Raw genomic sequence first — 25,777 nt, forward strand, 5'->3', positions numbered from 1 at the left:
GGCTATTCTCTGTTTATATTATTGATATCAGTTTGATCTGTGAGGAAATGCCTATTAACAATACCTTATGCTGCTCACACTGCATGGCTGTGCACTAATTCGTAAGTCTGTGTGTACAACATTCAATGTTCCTACAGAGGAAAATGTATAAAATATGAAAAGATGTTAATATAAAAGCCACCAGCTTCCAGTCTGAGTATCCACTTTCTAAAATACTCCTGCAAGCAGCTATCTAGCAACTCCATTTAGTAAAAGCACGAAAGGTCTAACGCTTCCCTCTCAGTAATAGGAAAGCATTAGTCGTAAGAAATCCGAATTCATTAAAAGCTAAACTTGTTGTTTGGGGCCTTCCCCCTGCCTACATTTAGAGCCAGTCATCCGGCTAGACTGTTATTTTTAGTGCAGGCTCCTGCTTAAAGAGAAGGGAGGAAGGAAACACCCAACATTAGAAAGACCAAGTCAACATGTGAACAGGTTACGTATCTTAAGAACAGAAAGGTGTCTTACCAAATTAATGGTAATATAAAAATTTATCACTCTTGCTAACAGCTCTTACTTGTTCATTGCTTCCCTTTTCAGCGCATACTAACGAAAACAATGATACTTCATACTCTCATTTGCCAAGTAACACCAAACAGCACTTGCGCAGAATGATTATCAGGAGACCAAGGGCATGTGTTAGGTTAAGGCGTAAAGCCTTGTTCAACAGTGAAGTCCAGGTCAATGACTAGTGTATCCAGTTCTGTTGTATAAATACGTATTATTTTTTTTAACCTCTATGCACTATATGTAACTTTTGAAGTACTTTTCCATCACAGAATGGATCATACTATGGCATGCTGCACTGAACACCCAGTGGCAACATACGTAATTTGCAAATGGATCGCATTCTCAGTATACTCTTAATCTGTGCAACATAACACACAGTGTGTACTAAGTTGTATATTCAGACAGTAAAGTGCTGTAATATTGGAAAAGAAGGCTTTTTCTACCCCAAATTTCCCAAGTTTGTCTTGAAATAATTGTTACTGCATGTTGAAAGAAAAAGTTAACTTTCTATATTAAGAACGTCTTGGCAGTACATAATTTGTGTTCCACCCCTGAGCATCACGGACACAAAATACAGTTACCGCTGAGAAGTAATAACACTGATTTGAGTAAGATGTAAATACTAGAAGTGACTTTATAAAGCAATATTTTGCATTCTGACAGAGGAAAATTCATTGAATTACTTTGCTTGCTTGCATAAGCAAAGCCAGAAATGCTATAATGAACATCTCTTTCTCCATTCACTACTGAAGAAAACCTGAACTTCCACAAAATTAATTTTTTTAGCGTCACAACTACTTCTAAATACTTATTTACCTGGATATTTAACACTCCAGCTTAAATTTTAGATGTCTTCCTCACCCAGATGCCTTCAGTCTTCTTGGGAAAGGAAGAGTACGAGCTTACATCCAATGCATAGATAATATAATAGATGAATAGATGGCTTTAGAGCAGAAGAAAATAAGCTGAAGTTTCGCAACTTGAGCTTCCACTGAAGAATCTCAACAAGGACATTATGCAATCTGTCACACAGTGGCATTACAATGCATCTGTCATGTTTGGCTTGTTTAACTACGACTAATGATGGAGACAGAATGCTGTATTAGCAGGACAAAAAGCACTCATGAAGTTCACTCTCCCTCTTCTCTGTATTTACTACAAAGGGCAATTTTTGAATTTATTTGGAATTTGGAGGTTTTTTTGTAAATGCTAATGCAAGACTGTGGGGACAATGGGGAAGTGATTTCTTACGTAACATTCTTAGGGTAACATCAAGCTGCAGAAAGAAAAAAAAAAGAGAGAGGAAGGTTGCAAAAAAAAGGAGAGGAAGGTTGCAGCATGTACGTATGCAAACCAAAACATTCTCACGCAAACTCAAGCACATCATAAAAGTAACATCTGAGCATTACACTTCAAGTTAAAAAAGCACATTTTGTTGTGTATAGTATTACAGGGATGAGAAAGAACATATCTGCATCCGTTCAGGGATCACATCTGAATTCGCAGGCTTCCAGTCACCCGACAAAGCAGGAGATAGTTTAAAAAAAAAAACCACCCCCCTATTTGGGAACACTTGCTGATTCAGAAAGCAGTGTTAAATACAATTGCATGCTCCACAAGACTCCAAAAGAATGTCAGCCCTTAAATCAAATATATACATTTTTAATATCTGAAATATTTACATGGTGGAACCTTTACAGGATCCCATTTGTTAAGAACAGTGTTTTCAAGCGTCCTCTCCAGATACAAAGAACTAGTAACTCGAGGTCACAGTTACGTTTTCTGAACAGGTCAGCCTGTATCCTTCAGTTAAATACAATATAGAGATACTGGAACACCTTTACTTAATTTGTTTGCTATTAAGAGCTGTGTTTAAAAATTAAAAATGTTTTTGAGACAGTTTGCTCCCTGGAACACAGTCCTCCTGCAATCAAGACAGCTTGTAGCACATTTTTGATTTGTCTTCTTACCCAGGTATGAGATAAAAAATGCAGTTTACAGTACATCTCAGCATTTATACCGTATCAGCCTATTTATAAAAACCCATACAAACAAGGCAGGAAAATAACACCCTCTTTTTGTGGACAACAGACTGCTTACAGTAGAAAACAGAAGTCAAAGCTAGTTTAACAGTATGGATAAAAACAAGACTTCAGCTTTGTTTGAAAACTTACGGTTTAGTTTTTGTCAACTGCTATGGTCGAGTTACATCCAAACAGTTTATTTTTATTTTTTTTTAAATACTAAAAAAATGGTTTAAAAAATTTCTTTAAAACAAAAAATCCATCTGAATATTTTCTGGACAGAAGGGATAATAGGGAAGGGCTACTTATGAAACTGAGAAGATATCCTAGGTTTAAAAAAAAAAAAAAATCCTTAAATAACACTTGTTGAAGTCCTGCTCTTGTTTTAACTGAGCAAAGAATAAAAAACTTCCTGCAATTTGCACTTTCTAGGAAACAAGCAGAGCATCTGCACGTGATTAATTTCCCAGCTTCATTAGTAATTCTAAATGGGCAACAAAGTACCAAGACTACTGCTGGTTCACATGAGAATGAAAAGGCTGAGGGAACTCCTTTTCCAGAGTCAGATGAGGGGACCAAGTGAACACACAGACCTGTTCTGTGAAAGCAGCTCAAGCCACTTATTTTTAAACTGTATTCTGATCATTCATTAAATAAGAGGGAAAATATGCAAAAAAGAAAAAAGCACTAATAAATTTGCAGTAGAATTATTTGTCTTCATCTGTAATTGATATAGTTCCACATTAAGTGCAAATGTTTTGCAAAATAGGGGCTTTTTCTCCTCAATATTTACAAGAATCAGAGTAACAGAACAAAATTACCAGAGAGCATGTACAGTAGCTGCAGCTTATAAAACATACCGGTAATTGTACCTTGTGAATTATAAAGAGAACCAACGCAGGATTCTGATAACTAACTGAGAAGGGTAAAGGGGGCCTCAGACCAGAGGACAAAAAAATTTTCACATTTTCTACATAAAAAAAATACAGGTCTCAAGTCTCTGAGAACAGAGAAAATTCAAATTATTTGAATGATGGGGAAAAAAAAAAAAGGCCCAAAATTGAAATGGAACCCTAGAAGCAAGGAGAGTGCTTTATTTCACTAGACCAATCTTCTTTGCTTCTGTCTCGTATATCAACAACCTCCACATTTTGACTATGAAAACTTCAGCTTCTTCATCTAGTACCTGTAGGAAACACATATTTTATAGATTATTTTTTAGGTTAGGCATTCCAGTTACACAGAGTAACTCTAGACACATCAGAACTACAAAGTGGAGGAAGTGTAATCCAAGTTAAGCCCTTGAGGGAGGCACTGGATAAAACTTGAGTGAACTGGTGTTTTGCATTTACCACCTGACTCGACCAGGCTCTAATTACATCCTTGTACAATGTAGCTGTTGAGCACTAAAAGTATCAGTATCCTCATCTCCAGAAGTGGCTTGGGAAGAGGCAGAGAAATGGCAGACTTGGGGAAAAAAAGGAAGAACAGGACATATACATGTGGCATTTTCCCTTAATTCTTTCCTAGTCTCTGCTTATTTTCAGCTTGGAACTGCCTTGGATATTTATTAAGTCATCTCTCAACGAATTTCTCTTCCTTGAACCTACTACCCAGGCTTTTCTTGAATCCATGCAAATTTAATTAGCATGCACAACATCTCTCACTCAGGAAGTTCCCCAGGTCACCTACTAGCTTCTACTATGAATCTGGCTCCCACTTTGCCTCCAAGTTCCCTTACTGGAAGAGAGTGAACAATTAGGTTTTATTCACCTTTCAGTGTATGAAAACATGGTGAAAGAGTAGCATTATTTCATAAAGTTTCTCTACTCCCAACACCAGGCAAAAAAGCGCTTTCACTCTTCTAGAGAAAAATCACCTTTTGCTCTTTAACTAGGAATAAACCCACTAAACCACTAATAATAAAAAAATCTACTTACAAGAATGAGAAGGAATAAAGACTGTATTTCTGATACAGTTCTGTTATTGTTAATTCTTACCTCTACTGTTAGGGACAGAATCTTTGTTCCACATTTCTGAATACTGAGAAATTCTGAACAGGGATCAGTAATTTCTACCTAGCTGCTGTAACTGCAAATTCATGCCTGTGCTAGCATGATCTGTTTAATCAAAAAAGCTTTCACACTTAATCCAAGTTTTCTATGCATGTTCCATGAACACGAAGTATTTGTTATGGATTCCTACTATTTCACACAATTGACTATTAGCTTCAGTATAATGAAAAGGTTACACATTTCCACCTACCATGGCAACATCATCCAGGATGCTCTGTGGCGAACTGTGAGCCATAACCTGAAAGAAACAACTGGGTTTAGACTGAAAACTTAAAGTAAACCATATTAACATCTTTGGACAAAAAAGTTACTTCTCAAAGATTCTGAATACTTCACACATGCAAAAAGTATTTGCTGTTCATTAGTTCCCAGTATTAGCCAGGACAAAAATTAGTATTAAACTACATCAGATTCCATCATAGCAAGTGCTGGTTTATGGCTAGTTACTGAGGGACAAGTTCCAGGAAGCTTCAGGGATTCAACAGGTCCTGTATTTTCTGGCTACTCTTGCATCTCCAATTAAACTCTCTTAACGTAAGAATAAGCTCCCCTTCCTTCAACAAGGAATTCCGAATGGAAGACAAAGGCAAAACTCTCCCCATATCACTCCTCACAATTGAATTTTCCACCTGCCTGTTAAATATTTCAAATTGTTTTTCAGAACCAATAAGTTATCTTTCAATACCAGAAAATGGTGTATATATATACACATTCACACACCTGTATGAAATTTAAGCTTGGCAAATATTCAACTTTTGCTTTTCACTTTCTAGTAACCACCTATGCCACAAAACTATTGCTTTGCCTCTCATACAGCAGCCCTAAAAGAAAAACTGAGACAAGCCACTCTGAATAGAAGTATCATGACAGCTGAAAACCCATAGAATTGTTATGACAGATTTAAAAAGATAAGTTATTAGAATTTAGTTCGTAATTTGATGGAAGAAGCTATGCAGAGTTTAGCTCAAAGAAGTCATGTAATGGCTAAAAGGTATAGCAGAATGACTTCTACTGCTAACTCTAAAACTTTAGTTGCTTAATACTAAAGACACAACATCATCTAAAAAGCTTTTAAGAAGTTAATCTGGTTCATCCAAAAATGTATATATGTAAAATCAGGCTACTGGCTTTTTTTTCCCCCAAATTCACACATATCCTGGTTTTAAGTTAAAAATATTAATGGACAATGAGATATTAACTCTGAAATCCAATGATAAAACTTACCAGTTCAAACAGCTGCTCTTGTCAATCTAGTTCCATATGTTTATCTGACATAACAGAGAGCATCTAGGCATGTATATACCATGCATAAGCATTTAAGGCATTAACTTGTAAAACATTAAGGTATATATTGATTCCAAGTACACCAACTGCCCCTGCTGACTAATATCTTAGATTACCGAGAGGCTAAGAAAAATCCGCTTTCAAATACAGATACTGCAGTCATTGCTGCAGCTTAAATAGGAAGAAAACCCCAGACTTAAGGAAGTAGAAGATACTAACTTTAGAACAAACAAAGTCAACTAGCGTGGCTTCTTCTTCACCAATATATTCTATTATTTTCTTGTTGATCCATGGTCTAATTCGACGTTCCATTAGCGTCTGGAAAAACAAAACCAACAAAAATGGTGATTTCCATAAACTTTACTATCTTGAAACAATACTGCAAAATAAGCAGCCAGAAGACCCAAACAACTATTTAGCAGAAGATACATTTTCCTATCAGTGAGATAACCCTTAGTAATTTGGCATCTGCAAGTATTTCTGACAGCCATTCAAACATGTTTTTACAGGATCTTTTCCCTGCCTCCTTCCATAAAAGGGCTAGACAATTTGTACCAACAATTCAGCAGAGACCAAATGAAAATAAGCAGGCATACTTCAGAGTAAGTATTACATATGGACAAAAAATACAGTACTCAAGATCAATTCCATTTGATGATGATGATCCATTGCACTGGGGTCCCAGAAACATTGTTTTTCTATTCAGTTTCAAGGTTTGTTTGGTAAAATGATGCTTTTTTGGTGAATGGTTAGAAGAAATCAACTTACTGAATCCACAATTGACCAGTCAAGAGGATAAGCAAAGAGCTCTGGTTTTGCTGTGGGAATCTTCTCAATGAGACTCTTAATATGTTTGCGTTTTTCTTCTGTGTTGACACTGCCTTTGATATTGCTTTTATCTTCTTCTCCATAATCCAGGGGGACAAGTTTCCTTTTCCGGGGCACATCATCACTGTCTTCATCATCAAATTTATTGAAAACACTATCCACAGCAAGCTTCTTCCTTTTTACAGCATTGGGTTGATTAGGACTATTGCAGGCACCTACAACCCAAAAGACAGAATAATATATTCATAAAACTGCACCTGAAGCTAGTTTGCTCTTCACACATTTGCTGAGGAATATCGGTTTGTATGCTATAGAAATGTCTGTGAATGTCTAGCATTCGTCAATCTCTCAAACTCCATTATAAAAACAGCAAAAGAGGTAAAGATCTCAGAGTCTATTCAGGGTTTTTGAAAAATAGGGTCTCCTTTCTCTGCCCTGAAACCAGTCAGCACCCTCACTTTCGGAGGACTATAGCATGAGTTCAAACCTTAGCAGAGGCAGAGCACAGAAGTGAAAGTTTGCAATGAATCCAGCTGTAGGAAAAGCATTAATCAGTTATCCTAATACCATACAGTCTCTCTCTTCATTCAAGATCTAACACAGTGTAAGCTCAAACTGCAGCCCCAGTATAATTTAATCAAAACAGTAATAAATGCACAAACCTTCTGAAATACAAATATCCTTGGTTCTGCTGCTCAGAATAAGATTTTTTTAAACGCACCAGGAAATGGCTAAAGTACTAAAGAACTCTACAGTCACATTCCATTCACAACTGTCATCAATGTGCTACTCTAAGAGGAAGAAAAAATAACCTTATTTTAAGTTTCCTTATTTTAAAAGGGTCTCTGTGAATAACTATAAGAACTGTCTAGGGCTTAAATCTATTAAAGAAAAGTAGCAATGAGTTTTAAAAGAGCTATTTAGGGATCTCTTAAGCATGTAGAAGTAACTAATCCCAACTCAGATCATTCCTAAAAAAATAAAGTCTTGAAGATGCCAAAACTTCCCTCCCTTTTTCCCCTCCAGGTTTTGAAAGCAGAATGATCTATAAAACATATATTTTGGATAGGAGAAATCAGGCACAGCATCTGAGTAACAACAACTTGATATAAGTACATCAAAACATACAATACATTTGGAAAACTGTGTGGCTACTCAGCTTGGCTTGCTTTCATTCTGATCCCACATGGAACATTAAAGTAAAACATAAACTTGCCCAGTTTGAGGCTAAGTCCTATTTTGGGCCGATGCTCCTCCGGCTGCTGTTGATCAGGTGAATTTTCATGAGGGATAATAATGCCACAGGGAGATTCATCACCAGGTGTGTTAGGGGTTGCATTTCCACTAGCAGAAGAAACAGATGGGGCAGAACTGATGGGTCGTAAAGTTGGTTTAAGGCAGGGCTTTTGTTCAGGCTCTTCCTCCTCTTCCTCTGGCTCTTCTCTTTTTTCCTCTTTTTCTGCTTTTTCTTCCTCTTCCTCCTCAGACTCTGGCTCTTGTTTTATCTGTGGCTGCCTACGCCGCTCAGCCTCCTGCTCCATCTACAATTGAAACAATTAGCAAAAAAGAAGCTTTCTCAAAAACAGCATTGTTTGAAAAGACTCTAAAGATCCTCTGTTGCCTAAAGAAGTCTGTTACTCAAGAGCAAATACATGCAACTACTGCCATTATAATCAGAAATACTGATTAATCCACATTTGTTTTCAAACTCCATTCAAACATAGATATGGAAAGTTATTTTTTGTTTCCAGTGTTCTTACTGATTATCTGGACTTCTTTTTAAGAAAAAGTGAACAGAGCAAATATTAACTATCAGTTCTTTTATACAACTTCGCTCAATACCACCAGAATACCAAGGGCTCTTTTTTCCTGTCAGACCAACAGCTACTTACCCTCTGGAGCTCTGCATCTGGATCTGGGTGCCCTTCTGCCAGAAGGCGCTGCCTAATTTCTTCCAATTCTTCCTTTTCCCTCTTCCTATCCCGTTCATCTGCTTCCATCTCCTTCTCCCTGTCTCGTAGCCTCTTCTGAAGAGCACTACCCCTACAAAAGATACATTTTTTACTTCAAAGAACATTACAATGAGAACCTTGCACCATAATACAAGAACTAGTCTAATACAGATGTATTTCCCACTAAATGAAAATAAGATTCCTAAGAGCATCTGGTGCCCTCTATTTTTTGTAACAGAAAAATCTAAGATACCAGTTCCCAACCCTACTATACAGAATTCACTCCACATTAAAAGACATAGAGAACGTGACTGCCGATCTTCTTAGAAAAAGAATTGCATTATTTTATGGGTTTTCTCTTGACAAGAACCAGTTCTGCTAAGTTAGTTTGACGCAAATTTTAGTTAATCCCATGTTGAACAATCTTCCCCATCCTTTACAGAGTTAACAAGCTTGTTCTTCGTGTAATTTACAGCTTCCTTGTAGCTAATTTTTTAAAGGCATGCTTGATCCCTTCTCCCTGCCCCCACCACCTTATTTTGGCATTACACTGACCTCTGCTCTGCCTCACCCACAAGTTAAGTGATAGGAAGGGGCAGCTACTCCCAAGCACTAACAAGCAGCAGCAAGGAGTTTCCATTCTCCCTCTGGCACTTAAATGACACCAAAACAATTTAGGTAATTATATAACCCTTACATCACCACATACTCAGTCAAATATAAACTCCATAAGCATCTGCCAAAAACCCCACAACTGTGTTAAAATGAACAATGAAGATTTTATTGTTAGGAATCAATACAAAGACATACCTGTAGTATTTTGGATCATCTCTGTCATCATCATAATCTTCTAAGAATTCTTTTAACCGTTTGGCTTCTTTTGCCTACAAGAGATTGAAACGTAAGTAATAAAATAATTTCTGTTTTTCTTTCCAACAGTTTAAAAATTTGGCAATATTATTAGTAAGTTAATTTCATCTTGATTATGCTTCAAACTAAAAATACAGAGTTTTTCAAACAGAAAATGGAAAGGTTTTGGAATAGCATCATCTTCCAGGGTTCCATCAACTTTCTATCATATGTTCAATAGCAAACAGTACATCCATTTGGTCCACTGGGATCATGTCTCTAATTTGCAGACTACTGTTCCATTATTGGCATTTCAAAGGGTTTTTAAATACACACACACTTTACTTTTCTTTTTTTAACATCACAAAAGACAACTATCAAAGTTCCTGTTCTTCAAATCCGTAATTCTGGTACTGGATATTTTAACATGCCAGTTTAATATGTTACCAGTACTGTATTGTTTCAAGAGCTGTGCTTTTTAAAAGAAAGATTTCGTTATGCACAGAAAAAAAAATCTAATGGCTACTTCTAGGATAAGCACACTCCTGTTGTGTTACTAATCCAAACCATGTGGCTCTGTATTAATGCACAAGCCTAAAACTGAAGAAGGCAAGGGGGACAGAGAGGAGATACTTTTTTCATCCCCTCTGATAAAACAAAAAAAAACCCCACAAAACAAAATAAAAGCAAAGCAGTTTTTTTAAGTTTTTTTAAGCTAGGACATTCTAACCTGTATCTAAGCAGTATCTTTAAACCAACAGTAATTTCTATGCTAATGACACTGAGAAATAAATTATTATTCTGTTAATTGAGCATAAAATTTAACACTGCTCTCTATAACTGCCATCCATAGCCAGCATCCCGGGGGATCATGAATAAAAAACATCCTTGAGTCCTTCTCATGCATTCCCTGCTACCCGCCCCCCCCCCCCCCCCCCATCATTTAGGGGAAAAACATCATTTCATATAAAATAATGTGTTTCTAACTTTCTACTTAGGCCTTTTTTCTTTCCTTTGTCTCTTTGCACATTTTGTTTTGAAGCAATTACCAATCTACCTCCTACTTAGAATTAACTCATGTCTACTCTCTGGGAGAACTATGAAGTGAAATAGCACCACCATAATTCAAATTAACTTCTTTATGCTTTAGTATAAAACTGTGAGATTACAGAGGTACCTATCTTCCAAAAGTGTATTTTTAAACAAAACTTACATGTGTTACATTGATAAGTGTGATAATTTCACAACTAATGAACTAAAGACAGACATTTACAAAGTGCTTAGATACACGACATTATTATCATATAGTACAGGAGATTCAGGCATATGCTCAGGTTGGAAGTAAAAAGACTGGTGCATGACATAGTGGGTTTTGCTACAAAACTGATAATCAAACCACAGTATTTTGCAGCTGCCTGCTTCTCATTCTTTTGCCTTCACAAGACCAAGCCACTAGCCTTCATTTCCCAGACTATCAATAGTACTCCCATTCACCAGAAGTTTTCTGTTTCAAGTCTATTAACTTTTTATATATATATATATATATAAAAAAATATATAGCATTTATACAAAACAAGAGCTGTATCACTATCCATAAAGATAACAGCAGAATGTTCCATTCTAAATGGGAGGGGGAAATTACACGTAAAACTACAAGCCTTACCATTTCCCTTCTTCTTTCTTCCTCCCTTTCAGCCTCTTTTTCATATTCTCGGCTTTTCTTCCGTTCTCTTATTTCCCAGTTTTTAAGACGCTACAACAGAAGAAAAAACACATGCTACAATCTCAAGAATATTAAGAACAGTGGTACTACTTTGAAGTTAGTTTGTATTATTGTTGGTTTCATTAAATTAAAATTAAGCAAAGTATTTACTTCTACTTTAAAATGCTGGAATAAGTAGTCCAAAATTGTTCTGACAGTGACTTATATGTTCTGCCCCAATCCACGTAGCCAAAGGACTAAAGAGAGGGAGACGGAATGACGTATTTTGTAGTAGAAGACTCATCATACCTCAGAAACAATTTTTTTCTCCTTAAGGAACCTCAAAAATTCCAACCTACCTCTTGATACGCAGCTTCTTTTTCCCGCAGTTTCCTCTCTAGTTTTCGGCGTTCATATGCATCTTCTTCATCTTCTTCTCGGTCTCTCTTCTTATCCTTCTCCCGTTCTCGTTCCCGCTCGCGTTCTCTTTCCCGTTCCCGCTCGCGTTCTCTTTCCCGTTCCCGCTCGCGTTCTCTTTCCCGTTCCCGCTCTCTTTCCCTGTCTCTGCTTTTTTCTCTGAAGGAAGGAAAATGTCCAAAGTTACATACAGAGCCTTCCTCACCACTCAATCAAATGATTTAACTTGAAATCATAATGCACTCTTTATAGCATCTTGCAAGTTATTATTCTACTTCTGCAATTGTACAAGATTAATAGCTGATATAACAGTGGGCATAAATCAGTACTTTTAATATATACAAAACCCCGTTTACTAAAAGTAGTAGTTTGAGCACTAACCATTAAATAGTGATACAGAAACTAAGCATGAGTGCATGGCAATTCTTGCCAGACTAAGTGACAGCTGAAAACCCCACAAATAAAGGCTATGCCTAATAAATCTTTCATGTTTACATGGCTTACAGACAACTTGAACCCTACTGACAAGATGCTTTTAAGCAAAATAGCTATTTTTTCTATAAGGGAGAAAGGAAAAAGCAGCATCTAAAGCCTGACATGATTAGGCAAAGTTTAAGACTGAAAGCGGAATCCCCTTGCTTTTATTTAAAAAAAACACCAAAACAAAACCAAATGAATAAAAAAGAAAAAAACTAACCAAAAAAACAGCTACATAAGAAAGGAAAAGGTAAAACCTACTTGAGGTTCTTTTATGTCTGCAATGTCTCAGCTTAAGTAGGAATAAAGCTACCCATGAAAAAAAATAAAGACATCTGAGATTAATATGCAGTAAGCAACCACCCAACTATGACTTAAGCATACTGGTTTACAGTCCTTATATTCATGTGCTGTGGAAGGAATCAAGTATTCTTCCAGTCTGTGCTAAGTACAATATTTTCTAAAATTCTGTCTTCCTGTTTTTACTCTGATCGTCCAAAAGGACCATTCGCTTCTGAATAGCAGCTGATCTGCTGGAACTACACACACTTCGTAAACAGCACTAGGAAAAACCGAAATAAATAGCAACTCAAGTGCATTTACCTTGACCTGCTCCGATCTTTGTTGCGATCTGAACTCCTTTCGCGATCTCTGTCACGATCTCTGTCTCGTTCACGATCTCTGTCTCGGTCTTTAGTTCGGTCACGATCCCTATCTCGCTCTCGTTCACGCTCCCGTTCCTTCTCCTTCTCTCGTTCACGCTCCCTCTCTCTTTCACGCTCCCTCCTTTCTCGTTCACGCTCCCGTTCCCTTTCTCTTTCTCTGCGTTCTTTTTCAATTTCCTGTCTTTCTTTCTCCTTTTTGCCTTTTTCCTCCTCCAGTTTCTAAAAACCAACAAGAGAACTTTCATAGTTAATTTTGTAGTTATAGGAACTGGATATTCCCGGCGCAACACAGAAGGCTGGTAATGGAAATACCAAAACCGCCACTGATTTTAAAACATTAAATAGGGTTTGGTGGGTATTTTTTGGAACTCATAAGTATGAAATCAAAATGCAGCAATCACAAGACTAAGTTTCGTGCAAAAGCATAGATCTACACAGACCAGCAATCTCCAACCTTAGCAGAGCAGGGCTGGCCTCGTATTATAAGCTGACTAAATTGCGCATACACAGTCATGATTCAGGTGGGCCACAAATTCCATTGGTCCTGTAAGTCACTTGGGTACAAGCAAACTTCTGGCTGATAAAATTAATTATGTTCAACTAGGAAAATACATTTCAGTGGAATGCTTACAGGGACAGTGAGTTTCCCAAAAAGTCTTGGCAGACCAAAACTGTCCTATATGAAAACTTGGGTAAAGAAATTTATCCACTTACACATGGTGCATGTGGTTAAACAGTGAAGAGAGCTGCAACTTTTCCCCTTTTCCCTCCCTAAAAAAGTTCTAACAGTTCATTGGTAAGAACTGGACTCTGCAGAATGGAATCCTTAATTTCCACCACTGCAAGATGGAGAGAGTTAAACAAAGGTTGGAAATAGCTCTTTCGAAACACAGAAACTAAAGGGTTACCTGCTACAGTTTTACTAAAAATTGTACAAAATTGCACAAAATTGCCACTTTTTTTTTCAATTATAAACAGTTCCTATGAATTCCTATAAGACAATAGAAAATACATCAAAAGAATGATAGATAAATCCATCCTTGGAAGCAATTGTTATGTGTTAACTTACAGATGCTGTGCTAGGACATGGACCGCCAACACTGGATTAACCTTGCCTATAAGCTATGTTTCTGGGAGGAAGAGCAAGTACACGGTTCACAAATATACCAAATAACAACCAAATATACCAAATTTCAACCTGATGGATGCCAGAATACCACTTTTTTGAACAAATATTGAGCAGAATAAACAGGTTTATCCCCTTTGGCTCCACGTTTACCATCACTGAAATGAAATTAAAAACTGGAACAATGAAACAGCATTTTCTCTGGTTTGGTTTTTTTTTTTTTTCTTTTCTTTTCTTTTAAACAAAGCATTTAAGACAACTTTAAAAAGCAATCTTACCTGGTAAGTGTTCTTCTGCCAGAGGCACAGGGACCAGAGAACCGACAAAGGATTACAGAAATAAAGCTAATTCACTAGTGATTAATGTATCCAATGAAAATATGCTGCATTGATAGCACAATACAGGCAAACCAATGTTGGATACATTGAAATCACAAAAGGAAAAAGGGACTAAAAATGGTAGGAATTGGCAGAAAACTGATATGAAAAAACAAAACTTAGATTCTACAATATACACTGTGCTGAAAATCTATTTCTACAGGACTGTGTTTTACAGGAGCTTTACAGTGTTAAACCTCAGTACGGTCAGATGTTAAACTAGGTTGTCAACTTTAAAAATTGAACTTACCTCAAATTTCATATACTTTTAAAGAAAAGTTTACATACTGAAATGGTTGATACTTACAGGTTATCTTAGATGTTCCAATAGAAATTTCTTTGGTTGAACTCCTGCTTTTTTGCCACTCTCAAAAACTTTGTTCATGGTGAGGTTTCTCAAGAGAGTGGGTTCCTTTTTTATTATTATTACTATATTCACACAAGTGTAAATATACACACACAAGTCTTGGTGTATTAAAATCCATTTTGTAGGTCCGCTTTCTTAAAATCCAATTGAAAAACTAAATTGGTCTGTTTTGTAATAAAAAATCTGACCTCATCGACTTCTATCAGCCTAAATAAGAGGATCTGAAAGGGTAATGGGATGGGAACGGTATCAGATAAATTGAAGTAATGAACAGAAATGAACAGGTAGAAGAATTATAAATTTTACCTTGAGCTCTCTTCAGACTCGTCCGTGCTGTAAATGGACGCCCCCTGCAATGCTGATACCCTGACAGTCTGTGGTTATTGTTTTATAAACTCATACCAAAAACATGCAAAGGTTCACTGTGCTCACTAGCCAGCTGCTAAAGATTCAACAGCCCCTTTTAAACATATCCAATATACACAATGACTACTTCCAGTTGATTTTTAATGTTAGGAAACCCAAAATATACCACCCCACCCCCCATAATACAGATCAAAGGCAGTAAAATGCCCAACAGCTTCTGAAACAATGAAGCATGTTTTTTGTTTGTTTTGTTGGTTGTTTTTTTTAAAAAGCGTATTACTTGTTTGCATCTTAGTTCCAGTAATGACTTGGGGCTTGGAATTGAACACAATTCTACTGAAGTTTCACCACTGACCAGTTTCATGTTCAACTGCTGAGCTTGTCCAGATGATTTCTTCTGGAATTTTCCCCCGGTTTTTATCTCCAACAACTTCAGTCAAGAGAAAAACTGAGTATGTGTACGTACAACAATGTGTAGTCACTTGTGTTTACATTGATACAGTTGCATGAAAACACAGTACCATCCCCAGTGACTGCATATGGTAAAGCTGAACAACATGGGCATACTTCACCTTGCTGTACCTTCAACATTTTCTTTAATGTTGATTTGGGGGTATTTTGAAATAAAAGTGTGTGCTCAGAAGAGGAGCTTGCTGATGCTTCCCTAGGCCAAGGACCATTCCAGTCTTGTTGGGGAAAAAAATAATACCAACTTGAAGCTAAACATTAAAATAAGAACATTACATGCATAGTTGTGCTTTATTATCCGCAAGTATTATTTTTCCAAAACAGAAACATTCACAGATGCACTAGCATTAGTGGAAACTTCTGTAAATGGGAACCCCGAGGTGGGACTTGATGGGCACAAACATTTCCAAGCCAGTTACCCCTTTGCATATTTTTCTGAGGGGGCATCCATAAGTATAATAAAAAACAGAAGCTCATACTTACATCCTATTCCATGTTACTTTCCAAGCTGTGAGTTTCATCTTGCATTAGTCACCATATGATCTCTATCATAATGGTGGGGGTCAATGAATAGATTAGCTTTATGGGAATTTACAGTTCTTCCATGCATCTAAAGTTTGGCAAGTCTGGTAACCACTGACCTACTTTTAATCTTCCCCCACTCTTAACTTAGAACTATTAAAATATAAGACTTAAATTTAATTCAAGTTTCAACTCTTCATAAAATCTTGGATTATGTTACAAATCTACCTACAGAAACACACTCAAGTGTATGTCTTATACAGCAGCCCCGTTTAGCCTTTAGTTATAAATATCTTGACTTAATGTATGTGTAGAAACTTAAGTTGCCTTTATTCATGTTAAAGTGAGAAGACTGCAAAATACTCAGTAGCAATCAAAGTCTTAGCATAAAGTTGTCAAGGGCCACTTTAACGTGGTAGCTGTCTTTTTTTTTTTGACTTGTAAAGAACTATATGTAGATTAAACCTAACATAAACATCATTTTAAGTGATATTGCAATGTACTGCTAAATTTTATAATAGTGGTTTTTTGGATTTTGAAAAAGCCTAATTTGTATCAAGTGCAAAAACAAGAATACTACCTTGTGTGTGTCTCTGAATTTACTGATCTCTCTTGATATCAGGTCTCTTTTGTCTTCCTCCATTTCTATAGCATTTATATCCTCCTAAAAAACAAGGGGGACAGGAGGAAAAGCATTAAGAGCCATCTGTACAAACACAGGAGAAAAAGAGAAAAGCTGAAGGTTAGAAGTTTTCAACCAGTCTTGCAAGAGATAAATAAAGTCCTTCTGCAGTACCAAACCTGACAGTCTGATGTTAATGAGTGAAAAAAAAAAAAATAATCAGATGGACAAGAGTCACAAATCTGGCAACTAGCAGTAAACATAGTCATTGTCAAAGCCTACAATGTAAACGAACCTTGGTGATGAGTGGATAAGGTATCAGTGGGGCCACTGGAAATCTGCGGAAAATCTGCGGAAAAATCCACGGAGATTTTTTTTTTTAAAAATAGATTGCACACTACTCTGAAAAACAATGTTTTGTATGTTTGTACTATAAAGCAATACTGTATTGCTGTGATCTCATTTCTCTGATTCAACAAAATTACAGAAGAACCTCGCTAATTCTCCCTTCTCTGGACTACTTAAATACATAGTGAGGTCTCGTATTAGTAAGACTTCACTGAATAACACATGTACTACAGGATATCAGTATGCTATGGTAGCATCATAAACAAGACTAAGCTACACTTGCCAATATAAATGATCAGTATATTTGCAGTGACTATGTCTTGATTTTATTTACTCGCTAATTCGCAAAATTTGGTAGATTGCACCTACTAACTAATAGTTAGTGCGAATTAGCGAGGTTCCCCCGTGCTTGAAATTGTAAAAACCAGATTCCACTCACTCTCAGTTCCCCACACACATTTTCAACTCCCCCACATCAGTCATGCCTTCATCCAGAAGAACTAACAGATTCTGCTGCTAACACCAGCAGGAGTTGTCTTCACACCAAGCTCTTCAGGGGACAACAGCCCCAAAGCTGGTGAGTTTCCCCACAAGCTGGTGAGTTTCCCCACCCCTTCCCCTCCTCCCCCCCGCCCCCCCCCCCCCCCCCCCCCCAATACATCTGCATCCATCTTCCCTTCCCCCACCCCTCCACAGTCCTCCTCTCCCCTCTCCTTTAAGGACAAGACAGCAATGAGCTAGGAACATCTCTTCACTCCCACCTCTATCCACAGAGGCCAAAGATGGCAACTTCCACATTTCTTTTCCTCCTTCCCAATATGGGAGGGATGTTCGGGTGTTAATTTCAACCCACAAGTGCTACGTATTTAAAAAGAGCTCATTTGTCTACTGCTAGCTCAGACTGGTCAAATTCTACATCATACAGAGCTAACAGAACATCCCTCTGTCATAGGCACATACTCAGCACCCAGCTCTTCCAAGACTGCAATGGTCTCTTACAATGTTTAACTACCTGGCATTATTTATGGCCATATATATATATGTGTATATATATATATATGTACCCACAGGACAATACACATTGTAACAACGCTTGTAACAAAAAAAAATACAGCTGACAGCATTAGACAGTGACTCATTTGTAAAAACTCATCCAAGAAAGCATCTTCTCCCAAAGGGAGGGAAAGAAAAACACATTTCAGCTCAGCGCTTGTATCTCAGGTCAGCAGCCATGGCTAACCATGTTGTGGGCAAGATATACTTGCTCCCTGAGGGAGATGTTGCTTCTTGCATCACGCTTAAAACTCCATAAGCATTTGAAACTGTATTATTGCCTTGGAATAGGTACTTTGCAGAAGACTTAAATGGGTAAAAATCGTCAAACAATTTTCCAATCTTTCATATTAGGTGCACAATGGTAGGTGTGAAAGCCCATTTGCCCATGGTTAGAAACTTGGCTGGAAAAGCTAAGTGTGAGTTTGCTTATTCATATTCCCCCTTCTCCAGTTTGTTTTAATCCATAGAACTTCATCCACAGAAGTAGGTCTAAACCAGAACATTCATTCCTGCTTAACAGGGTTTTTTTTTTTGCATTATACAATATATGAAAAACAGCTGATCAAATCCAGCCAAATTGAGACATGCGTGTAAAAGTGATTTTGTAAGGCAGGAAGATTACAATAGCCTTTCATCCCTGAAGGATCCCTTCAAGGTTTGTGAGGTATATACACCTAGTGAAGCACTTCCACATCTGGGGAGACAGTTGCAACCAGCTGGATCAAGGCACACTACAAGAATGCATACTATAAGCCGAGAGAAGAAGAATTTTGTCAAAAACTACCAGAGCAAATTCCTGCCATTACAAAAACGCCCTGGCATCTTTCAATGGAAACAGATGGTATGCAGAAATTCTTTGCAGTTGTTTTTTTAAGTTCTCATTTGAAAAACCCTACATGCACATACAGATTAAACTGCACTAAATTCAGTATCTCCACCTTCAGAGGGATGAAAGGTCGGTTCAATCCTGCCCAGATTCAAACCTGCTGTTCCAAGAAGTCTAGGTGCTTTAGATGCCTAAACCATCCTGAATGGATAGTGTCTGTAACTGACTAGCTTTCAGCTTAAAAAAATAAGACTGCTGCTGACATCAATGCTTGTTGATTTGTTTTCTCATCAGAAGTTTAGGTTTAAAGTATTTGTACAAGGTTTGGCCATTATATAAAGGTGAGTTGAAGAAAAAAAATCTGTTTTGTCCAAAATCAAAACACATACGTCCTCCTTCTTTTCCTTTTTCTTCTTCCTGGGGTGAGAGTCAGACTCCTGGGAGGGGGCATTGAGCTCGCTGGAATATTCTCGTATTAAGACTTCAATGGCCCCTTTAATTATCTGATCTCTTCTCTTTGTTTCCTCATCCAGTGCTTCATCATCATCATTTGTCGTCTCTGGTCTGGAGTTCTAAGGAAAAAAGGTAAAGTAACAGGAATCAACAAATTGAGAGTAAGATTAGTTTTATTGCAGAAGTACACCCTTGATCATCACATTCATGCCCCCTACAGGCACTTGCTAAAAACAAAACCAAACGCGCACACGCAAACAAACAAAAAACCCACAAAAACCAAACAACCTACAAGTAGTATTTTAGTCGGATCTTTTCACGCTGGCAACACCATAGGGACCACATAGTTTTACATGTGGAATGGCTGCAGAGAGCAAGTGTAGGGTTGCATAATAGAAAAGAATAGATAAATGGTGATTAAGGTGGGTAGACAGGAAAAGAGAAAGCGCACACACGCTAACAGAAAGGCAATCACTATAGTCTAGCTCTCAGTCAAAAGTTTCTGCCTTGCATCCTCCAGAACTTCATCATTTCAACAGCAGTTCCTCAAAGCTTTCTACTTAGGTGCCATGCAATAGAAATGTCTGCCTGTAGCTCTCAAGCTGCAACTTATAATGGGGGAACTGTATTAAAGAAACACTGTTAGGGAAAACATTCCTTGCACAGCAAACATTTTCTTATTATTGATGATCGATTACTTTGTAGTTCCTCACCTTTTTGCCCCCTTTCCACCTTACAGGAAGTAAGTTTCACTAAATGTTATGTGAAAGGGTAGAACAATGGTCTGCATACTGAGCAAGGCAGCCCACCTCCTGATCCCTTGAATCTTTTAGAAAAATGGAATCTCACCTGAGAATCCAGCTGGGTATCCCGTCAAGCGATAGGTGGTGGGTGGAGTGAGGGGGAGGGAAGGGTCTGATGGAGCAGCAGCTAAGAATGAGGGGGAAGGGAGGATTCAGTTGGAGCTGAAGAGGCTGCCAGGCCAAGGAGGAGCAGGCTGAAAAGAGCTAGAAGGCAGTGACAGGGAGTGGAATTGAAGAGGTCCAGGGAGAAGAGGTGATCAGGGAGAGGAGCTAATTAGATAAAGGTTTGCTTGATGTGCCTCTATAAGAAATTGTGTTGTAGGGTACATGTTTGATTTCTTAATTAAAAAGATAAAATCAAAAAGTTGCAACCTCTGGATCTTAGGGGCACCAGCACACCAGTGATGGTATGAAAGGAATCACAAGCAGTATGATTAGAATACACTTCAACATTCCTTGGTAATTCACAGCCTTTCTTTGCACCACCATCACCACAAATATTTGGAGCTGACCTCACTCTCCAGTTCAATGGAACTGGCACATAATGTTGTCTTCACCAAAGCCACAAACAGTACTCTCTGCTTTATTACAGTCAATCACCCAGTACTGATTGTAACCCACGGGAGCTCACAGAAAACAAAATTCATGACAGATGTACAAGAACTCCACTGATACTTTAAGCTTGTTCATAATACCAGCTGTGAAGCACAGTATTACCGGTGATGCCAACAGAAACAAGGAAGCATGTAACAGAAGTGGTAGTCAAACCAAACCCTTACCTAGGTTAACAGCTAGTACATTACTCCATTCAAAACCCATGAAGTTAGCACTCTGCTTTACTGAGCCATTGCATTTAATCCCATACACTGGGTACACAGTAAAGAATGTGTCAAGTACTTCAAGTGATCATTATGCCTCTAGTCCTGGTTAAATAAGATGAAATAAAGTACTTGTATTCCCACTGTATTTTACATACCTTTAAGAACAATTCCAAATTGCAATTTTAAAAATTTACCTGCTATAGTGTGATTAGTATTTTTAGTTTTCTGAACAAGAGTATCTTCTCACTTTCATTTTACAGAAAACAATTGTGTTAGATACTACCTTAAGGCATATACAGAACTTCAAAATAGTTAAAGAAGCCCAACAATTTGATTGCGACGTGAAATACACTAGTTTAGCAAAGAAATCAATAAAATTCATTTTAACACATATTGGTCATTTAATGTAAATGACACTCACAAGAATGCAACACATCAAATACCTGCAATTACTCTAGAACAGATCCTTAGCTGTAGAAAGAAATGATACAAACCCGGTTTTCCCATCTGCTAAGTGTCTGTAAGCTGCCCACTGTCTGACAACTGCAGCATCTACTGAATGATCTACTACTTCCCTTTTCATTAATTTGTTCTAGTTCATCAGTGGAAACTCCAATTCTCTTCAGACAGCTGATTTACAGACTCTGACAGAGTAACAATTACTTCTAAAATTTATATACCTTCAAGAGTTTCTAAAAAAAAAAAAAAATGAAGCAACTGATTCAGAAAGTATAGACCTATTACTACGCTTAAGAATGAATGACAAAATTAATTTAGAGATTCAGTTGTAGCTTATAGATAAGTTCGAATGCTGGTAAATTAAAAGCTTATACACTTCACTGCCTTTCAACGTATCTTCAGACTCATTAATGTGATTCTAGCAAAACCCTAAAATGAATTAAGGGCAGAGACAAGAATAGAAACTAAGAGAGACACTCAAACTCTGATCTAGCAAGTACATGACATTGCCCTCCTGCCAAAGTAACACAAGTCACACGTTATATACGTACCCCATTAGAAGCCTTTTTCTTTGCTTTCCATTCATCTAGCTGAGCCTTTGTCTTTGCATCAACTTTGACTAGCAGTTTCTTCTCTCCAATCTGGAGGTCATGCAGCAGTCTCAGTGCTCGAAGTGTGGATTCTGGTTCTTTGTACTCACAAAATCCAAAGGCTGAAACAGATGATTGAAATGAAAAGTGTTAAAGCTCTAGCTCTTCAGGTAATTTACTCTGCGTAAAAAAAATAAAATAGTTCTGAATCAATAAATTTGGAACATAGCCACTTTTCTAAAAAAACAGGAGTACACATCATAAAAAGTCAGAAAGATCATTCACTGCATTAGTTTTTTATATAACTAATGGCCCAGTGAATAAATTGAAAGCAATACATACATTGTAAATGCCCCATCCCTGGAAACATTCAAGGTCAGGTTGGATGGGGCTCTCAGCAATGTGACCTAGTTGAAGATGCCCTTGTTCACTGCAAGGGGACCTGGACCAGATGACCTTTCAGATGTTCCTTCCAACGCAAACTATTCTATGATTGTGATTGTAAAACTTTTGACGTTTATTAACTAAGGAATGCAGTCTATACAAAGGCATGTCTCAGATGGATTTCCAACTGTCTGAAGATCACGGACATGCATCAACAGCTCACTGTTAACCTAGAGGGCAGAGTGTTTCAAACTAGGTTCTTTGCAACAGTTACAGAAAGTTGTAAATAAGAAAAACATCTTATGAGAGCAAAATAAACAAAGCTGACGAAACTGAATTACAACTTAAAAAAGGGGAAAGAAACCTCAACCAACCTAGGAAAGGTATGAAAACATTAACAAAAAATATTAACCAGAATTGTTTCCTATATCCACTGGAGAAAGGTCACACAAAAAATAAATCAATTCAATTTGACAATAGCGAAGGAAAATAAGTTTTACATCAGGAAAACCTACTTAAGAGAGAAGAGTAATACATAGTAATAGAAAAAAATATTAACAGTGTTGCAAATATGCTCCTTTGCAGGCCAAGTCCAAACTGGTAAGCCTTTCCCCCAGGGATGGTCTATGAACTCTTGGTTCAGTCTCAGAACAGAAAGATGAGCAAAATGGGGCTCCCAAGACATTTTCTCACTTAACCTTCCTCATTTTTTTTCTCTCTGTCTTGATTCCAAGGACAGAAAATACTAGCCCTTTACTAGGAAGTATTTAGCAGTTAAGTATTTTATATATATTCTTAAATGTAAAAGTATTAACAGCAGCAATGTGTTAAGACATTTGAAAACCTGCCAGGTAATTAAAACCAAAATCTAACTAGTTTGAAAAATATGAACAATTACCTTGAAGTTTTCCAGATGCCCCTTGTACTCTCTTCCAACTCAAAACCAAGCCACATTTCTGCATTAAAGATAAATATTAATTATTATTATTGTTTATGTTCAAAACATTACAAAAAACTTAAACCACTTTTGAAAAATATGACACAAAAAGGGTAAGCACTACTAACAACAAAATGTGTGTATGTTCTCTGACACCCACAGCTTTAAAAAGCTGTATTCTTCACTTACTGACTTCAAACTCAGATGTAATGAATTGCTACTTCAGTAACTGGGATTAACTGCTTTTAGTTTCAATGCACTGCCTGTGGGTCATTACTTCATTCATCAGCCAGGGACGAAATCTGACAAGCACTCCACTGTACTTACTGCTAGAAGCTGCCGTATAAGCATGTCTGAAGCCTTCTCGGAAATGTTGCCTACAAAAACGGTGGTAGTGGGACCGCTGTTTTCATCATTTTCCTTGTTCTTTAAGCCAGGATGTTCTTTTCTGGCTCCCAAATGTTTTCCAACCATAGACACTGTGGTAGGAACTAACACCTAGACAGAAGAGGAGAGGGTGTAAAATAAAGCGTTGGGTTGTTTGGGTTTTTATATTTAAATCCAAAAGACAAAAAAAGAGTTGAGGATGCACATATATTTCAAAAATAAACTTTCAACCAAACCTTAGTTAGGCTTATGGAGTGAGACAAGAAGTGGTTCACCTTTTAACACTTCATAGAACACAAAAAGGATTACCTTTTTTTCTGTCTCTGCCAGAAAAGGTATAACTGAACATGGCTACCGGAAGATCTCAAGGTGAGCATACAGTAACATTAGGTATTATTTCTTCTACAAATAACTAATTTGCAACACTTGAGACACTGAAGTTGAAGTACCTTACCTAACAGTGTAAAAGGCAAGCTGCAAATGGAAAAGTAACTGACTCAAAAGGCTTCAATGGGCACATGATAGGTCTTACAGTTTTCACAAACTGAATAAACACGACTGCTTTATTTAATCAATACACAACCCAAAGCCTCTCTAGGTTAAGGAGCAAACATTTGTGAAATAAACCATGCAGAGATAGGTGCAATCATCTATTCCTTTCTGTTGCACCTCTCTCCTTCCACCTAAGATTTAATGGTACATAGTCACGGAGTCCCTCTTCTCAAAACAGCCTTCTAGAAGGGTCACTAATAAAAATTATTTTAATCAGAAAACTGAGTCATGTGTATGTTCTGGTATCTTTGTCTTAAATACACTGATTACTATGAACATATCGCCCTGTAAGAGATAATACAAGACATCAAAAAGTCAGTATTTTGGGGAGATTTCATTTATGCAAAATCATAAAAAAGGCAATTCATCTGGAAGCCAAGAAGTAACCTTCATATTTTAAGGAGCGCTTTTTTCCACCCTATAAATCATAAACCTTCCCTCCAAGTAGAAATCAGTAAGATGAAGAGACCTTTCTCTATATGCATTTCCATAGATGCTTATTACATGCAACTATTCCCTCCCCCGAAACACAGGGAAAGGCAAAGCTTGTTATCAGCACACAACTTTCTGGCCAACTCAGCAGTGCTGCATGATGGCCTTATAAACCTGGATAAGATGATGCCTCCAGAGCACTCTTGTTAGGCCAAACTCAAAAGCAAGAGACCTGAAATCTAACTGATCTAACTGTACTGCACAGGAAGACCATGCATGACTTGAAAACAAAGCCTAAATCACTGTATTTGACAGAAGTGTATCTTCTTGGAAGAACAGTAATTGCTTCACCTTTGCAGCTAGCTGCTCCAGACATTACTTTAAACTTTGTCTAGGCCAGAAATTCATATAGTATTTGCATCTAAAGTGAAGCATTTCCTTTCATAGTATGAATTCTGATGGAATAGAGCAAAACAAAAATACTGTTGACATGTACTAAGTTTTACTTCCCATTTTATTGTGATAGCATCTTATTCCCACAGTAATACTTACAGTTGGAGCAGGAGCCATAATGCCCATTGGTACAGGAATCATTGGGGTCCCTGAGAAATACAAGACGTTGATTAGTCTACCCTGTTAAGATTACTGATGAATACTAATGAACCGACTGCAAATCTGAATTCCAAACCAGACTGCAACTTCAGTCAAGTAAGAATTTCACAGTACTGATCACCAGTAATTCCTAAAGCATTCAAACATAGCCCGAGTACACTAACACACCACGTGCACCCTCGTCACTTTTTATCATATTACCATTTCAACTTTGTTCATCACAAACAAATCTATTTTCAAATCACATTCAAGCCACAGTACTGTTCTAGAACACAGCTGTGTGATGAACAAGGCAGCGAATTCCATAAACAGAGAGCAAAAGCAGCTGAAGTCCTACAGATGATAATCTCGTTCCTGACTTGTTCAATTCTCATAGTACAATTGATTGTACATACAGCTTAGGGATGAGGTCCTATAGAGCGCACCACCAGGCTTCGTGCTACTATT

General features: G+C 37.4%; 1 protein-coding gene across 3 annotated transcripts in view; it reads right to left on the minus strand.

Annotated features, from left to right (window-relative positions):
* Positions 1–2,195: 2,195 nt before the first annotated feature.
* RBM25 (RNA binding motif protein 25) overlaps positions 2,196–25,777 on the minus strand; it is a 34,326-nt gene continuing 10,744 nt past the window's right edge. For 2 of the 3 annotated variants that reach the window (XM_055717374.1, XM_005441120.4), the window contains exons 3-19: positions 25,271–25,320; positions 23,675–23,845; positions 23,309–23,366; positions 21,988–22,148; positions 19,290–19,472; positions 16,966–17,019; positions 16,629–16,712; positions 12,761–13,041; positions 11,623–11,839; positions 11,225–11,314; positions 9,523–9,596; positions 8,653–8,803; positions 7,977–8,301; positions 6,701–6,975; positions 6,152–6,250; positions 4,839–4,886; positions 2,196–3,759 (exon numbers count right to left, since the gene is read on the minus strand). In XM_055717374.1, the coding sequence (XP_055573349.1) occupies positions 3,667–3,759; positions 4,839–4,886; positions 6,152–6,250; positions 6,701–6,975; positions 7,977–8,301; positions 8,653–8,803; positions 9,523–9,596; positions 11,225–11,314; positions 11,623–11,839; positions 12,761–13,041; positions 16,629–16,712; positions 16,966–17,019; positions 19,290–19,472; positions 21,988–22,148; positions 23,309–23,366; positions 23,675–23,845; positions 25,271–25,320 (2,414 nt within the window). In that variant the 3' untranslated portion in view covers positions 2,196–3,666. The remainder of the gene's footprint in view (positions 3,760–4,838; positions 4,887–6,151; positions 6,251–6,700; positions 6,976–7,976; positions 8,302–8,652; positions 8,804–9,522; positions 9,597–11,224; positions 11,315–11,622; positions 11,840–12,760; positions 13,042–16,628; positions 16,713–16,965; positions 17,020–19,289; positions 19,473–21,987; positions 22,149–23,308; positions 23,367–23,674; positions 23,846–25,270; positions 25,321–25,777) is intronic. The other variant, XM_055717375.1, reaches the window with a different exon arrangement.

This window comes from Falco cherrug, chromosome 7 (genome assembly GCF_023634085.1).
Source record: "Falco cherrug isolate bFalChe1 chromosome 7, bFalChe1.pri, whole genome shotgun sequence".
Classification (NCBI taxonomy): domain Eukaryota; kingdom Metazoa; phylum Chordata; class Aves; order Falconiformes; family Falconidae; genus Falco; species Falco cherrug.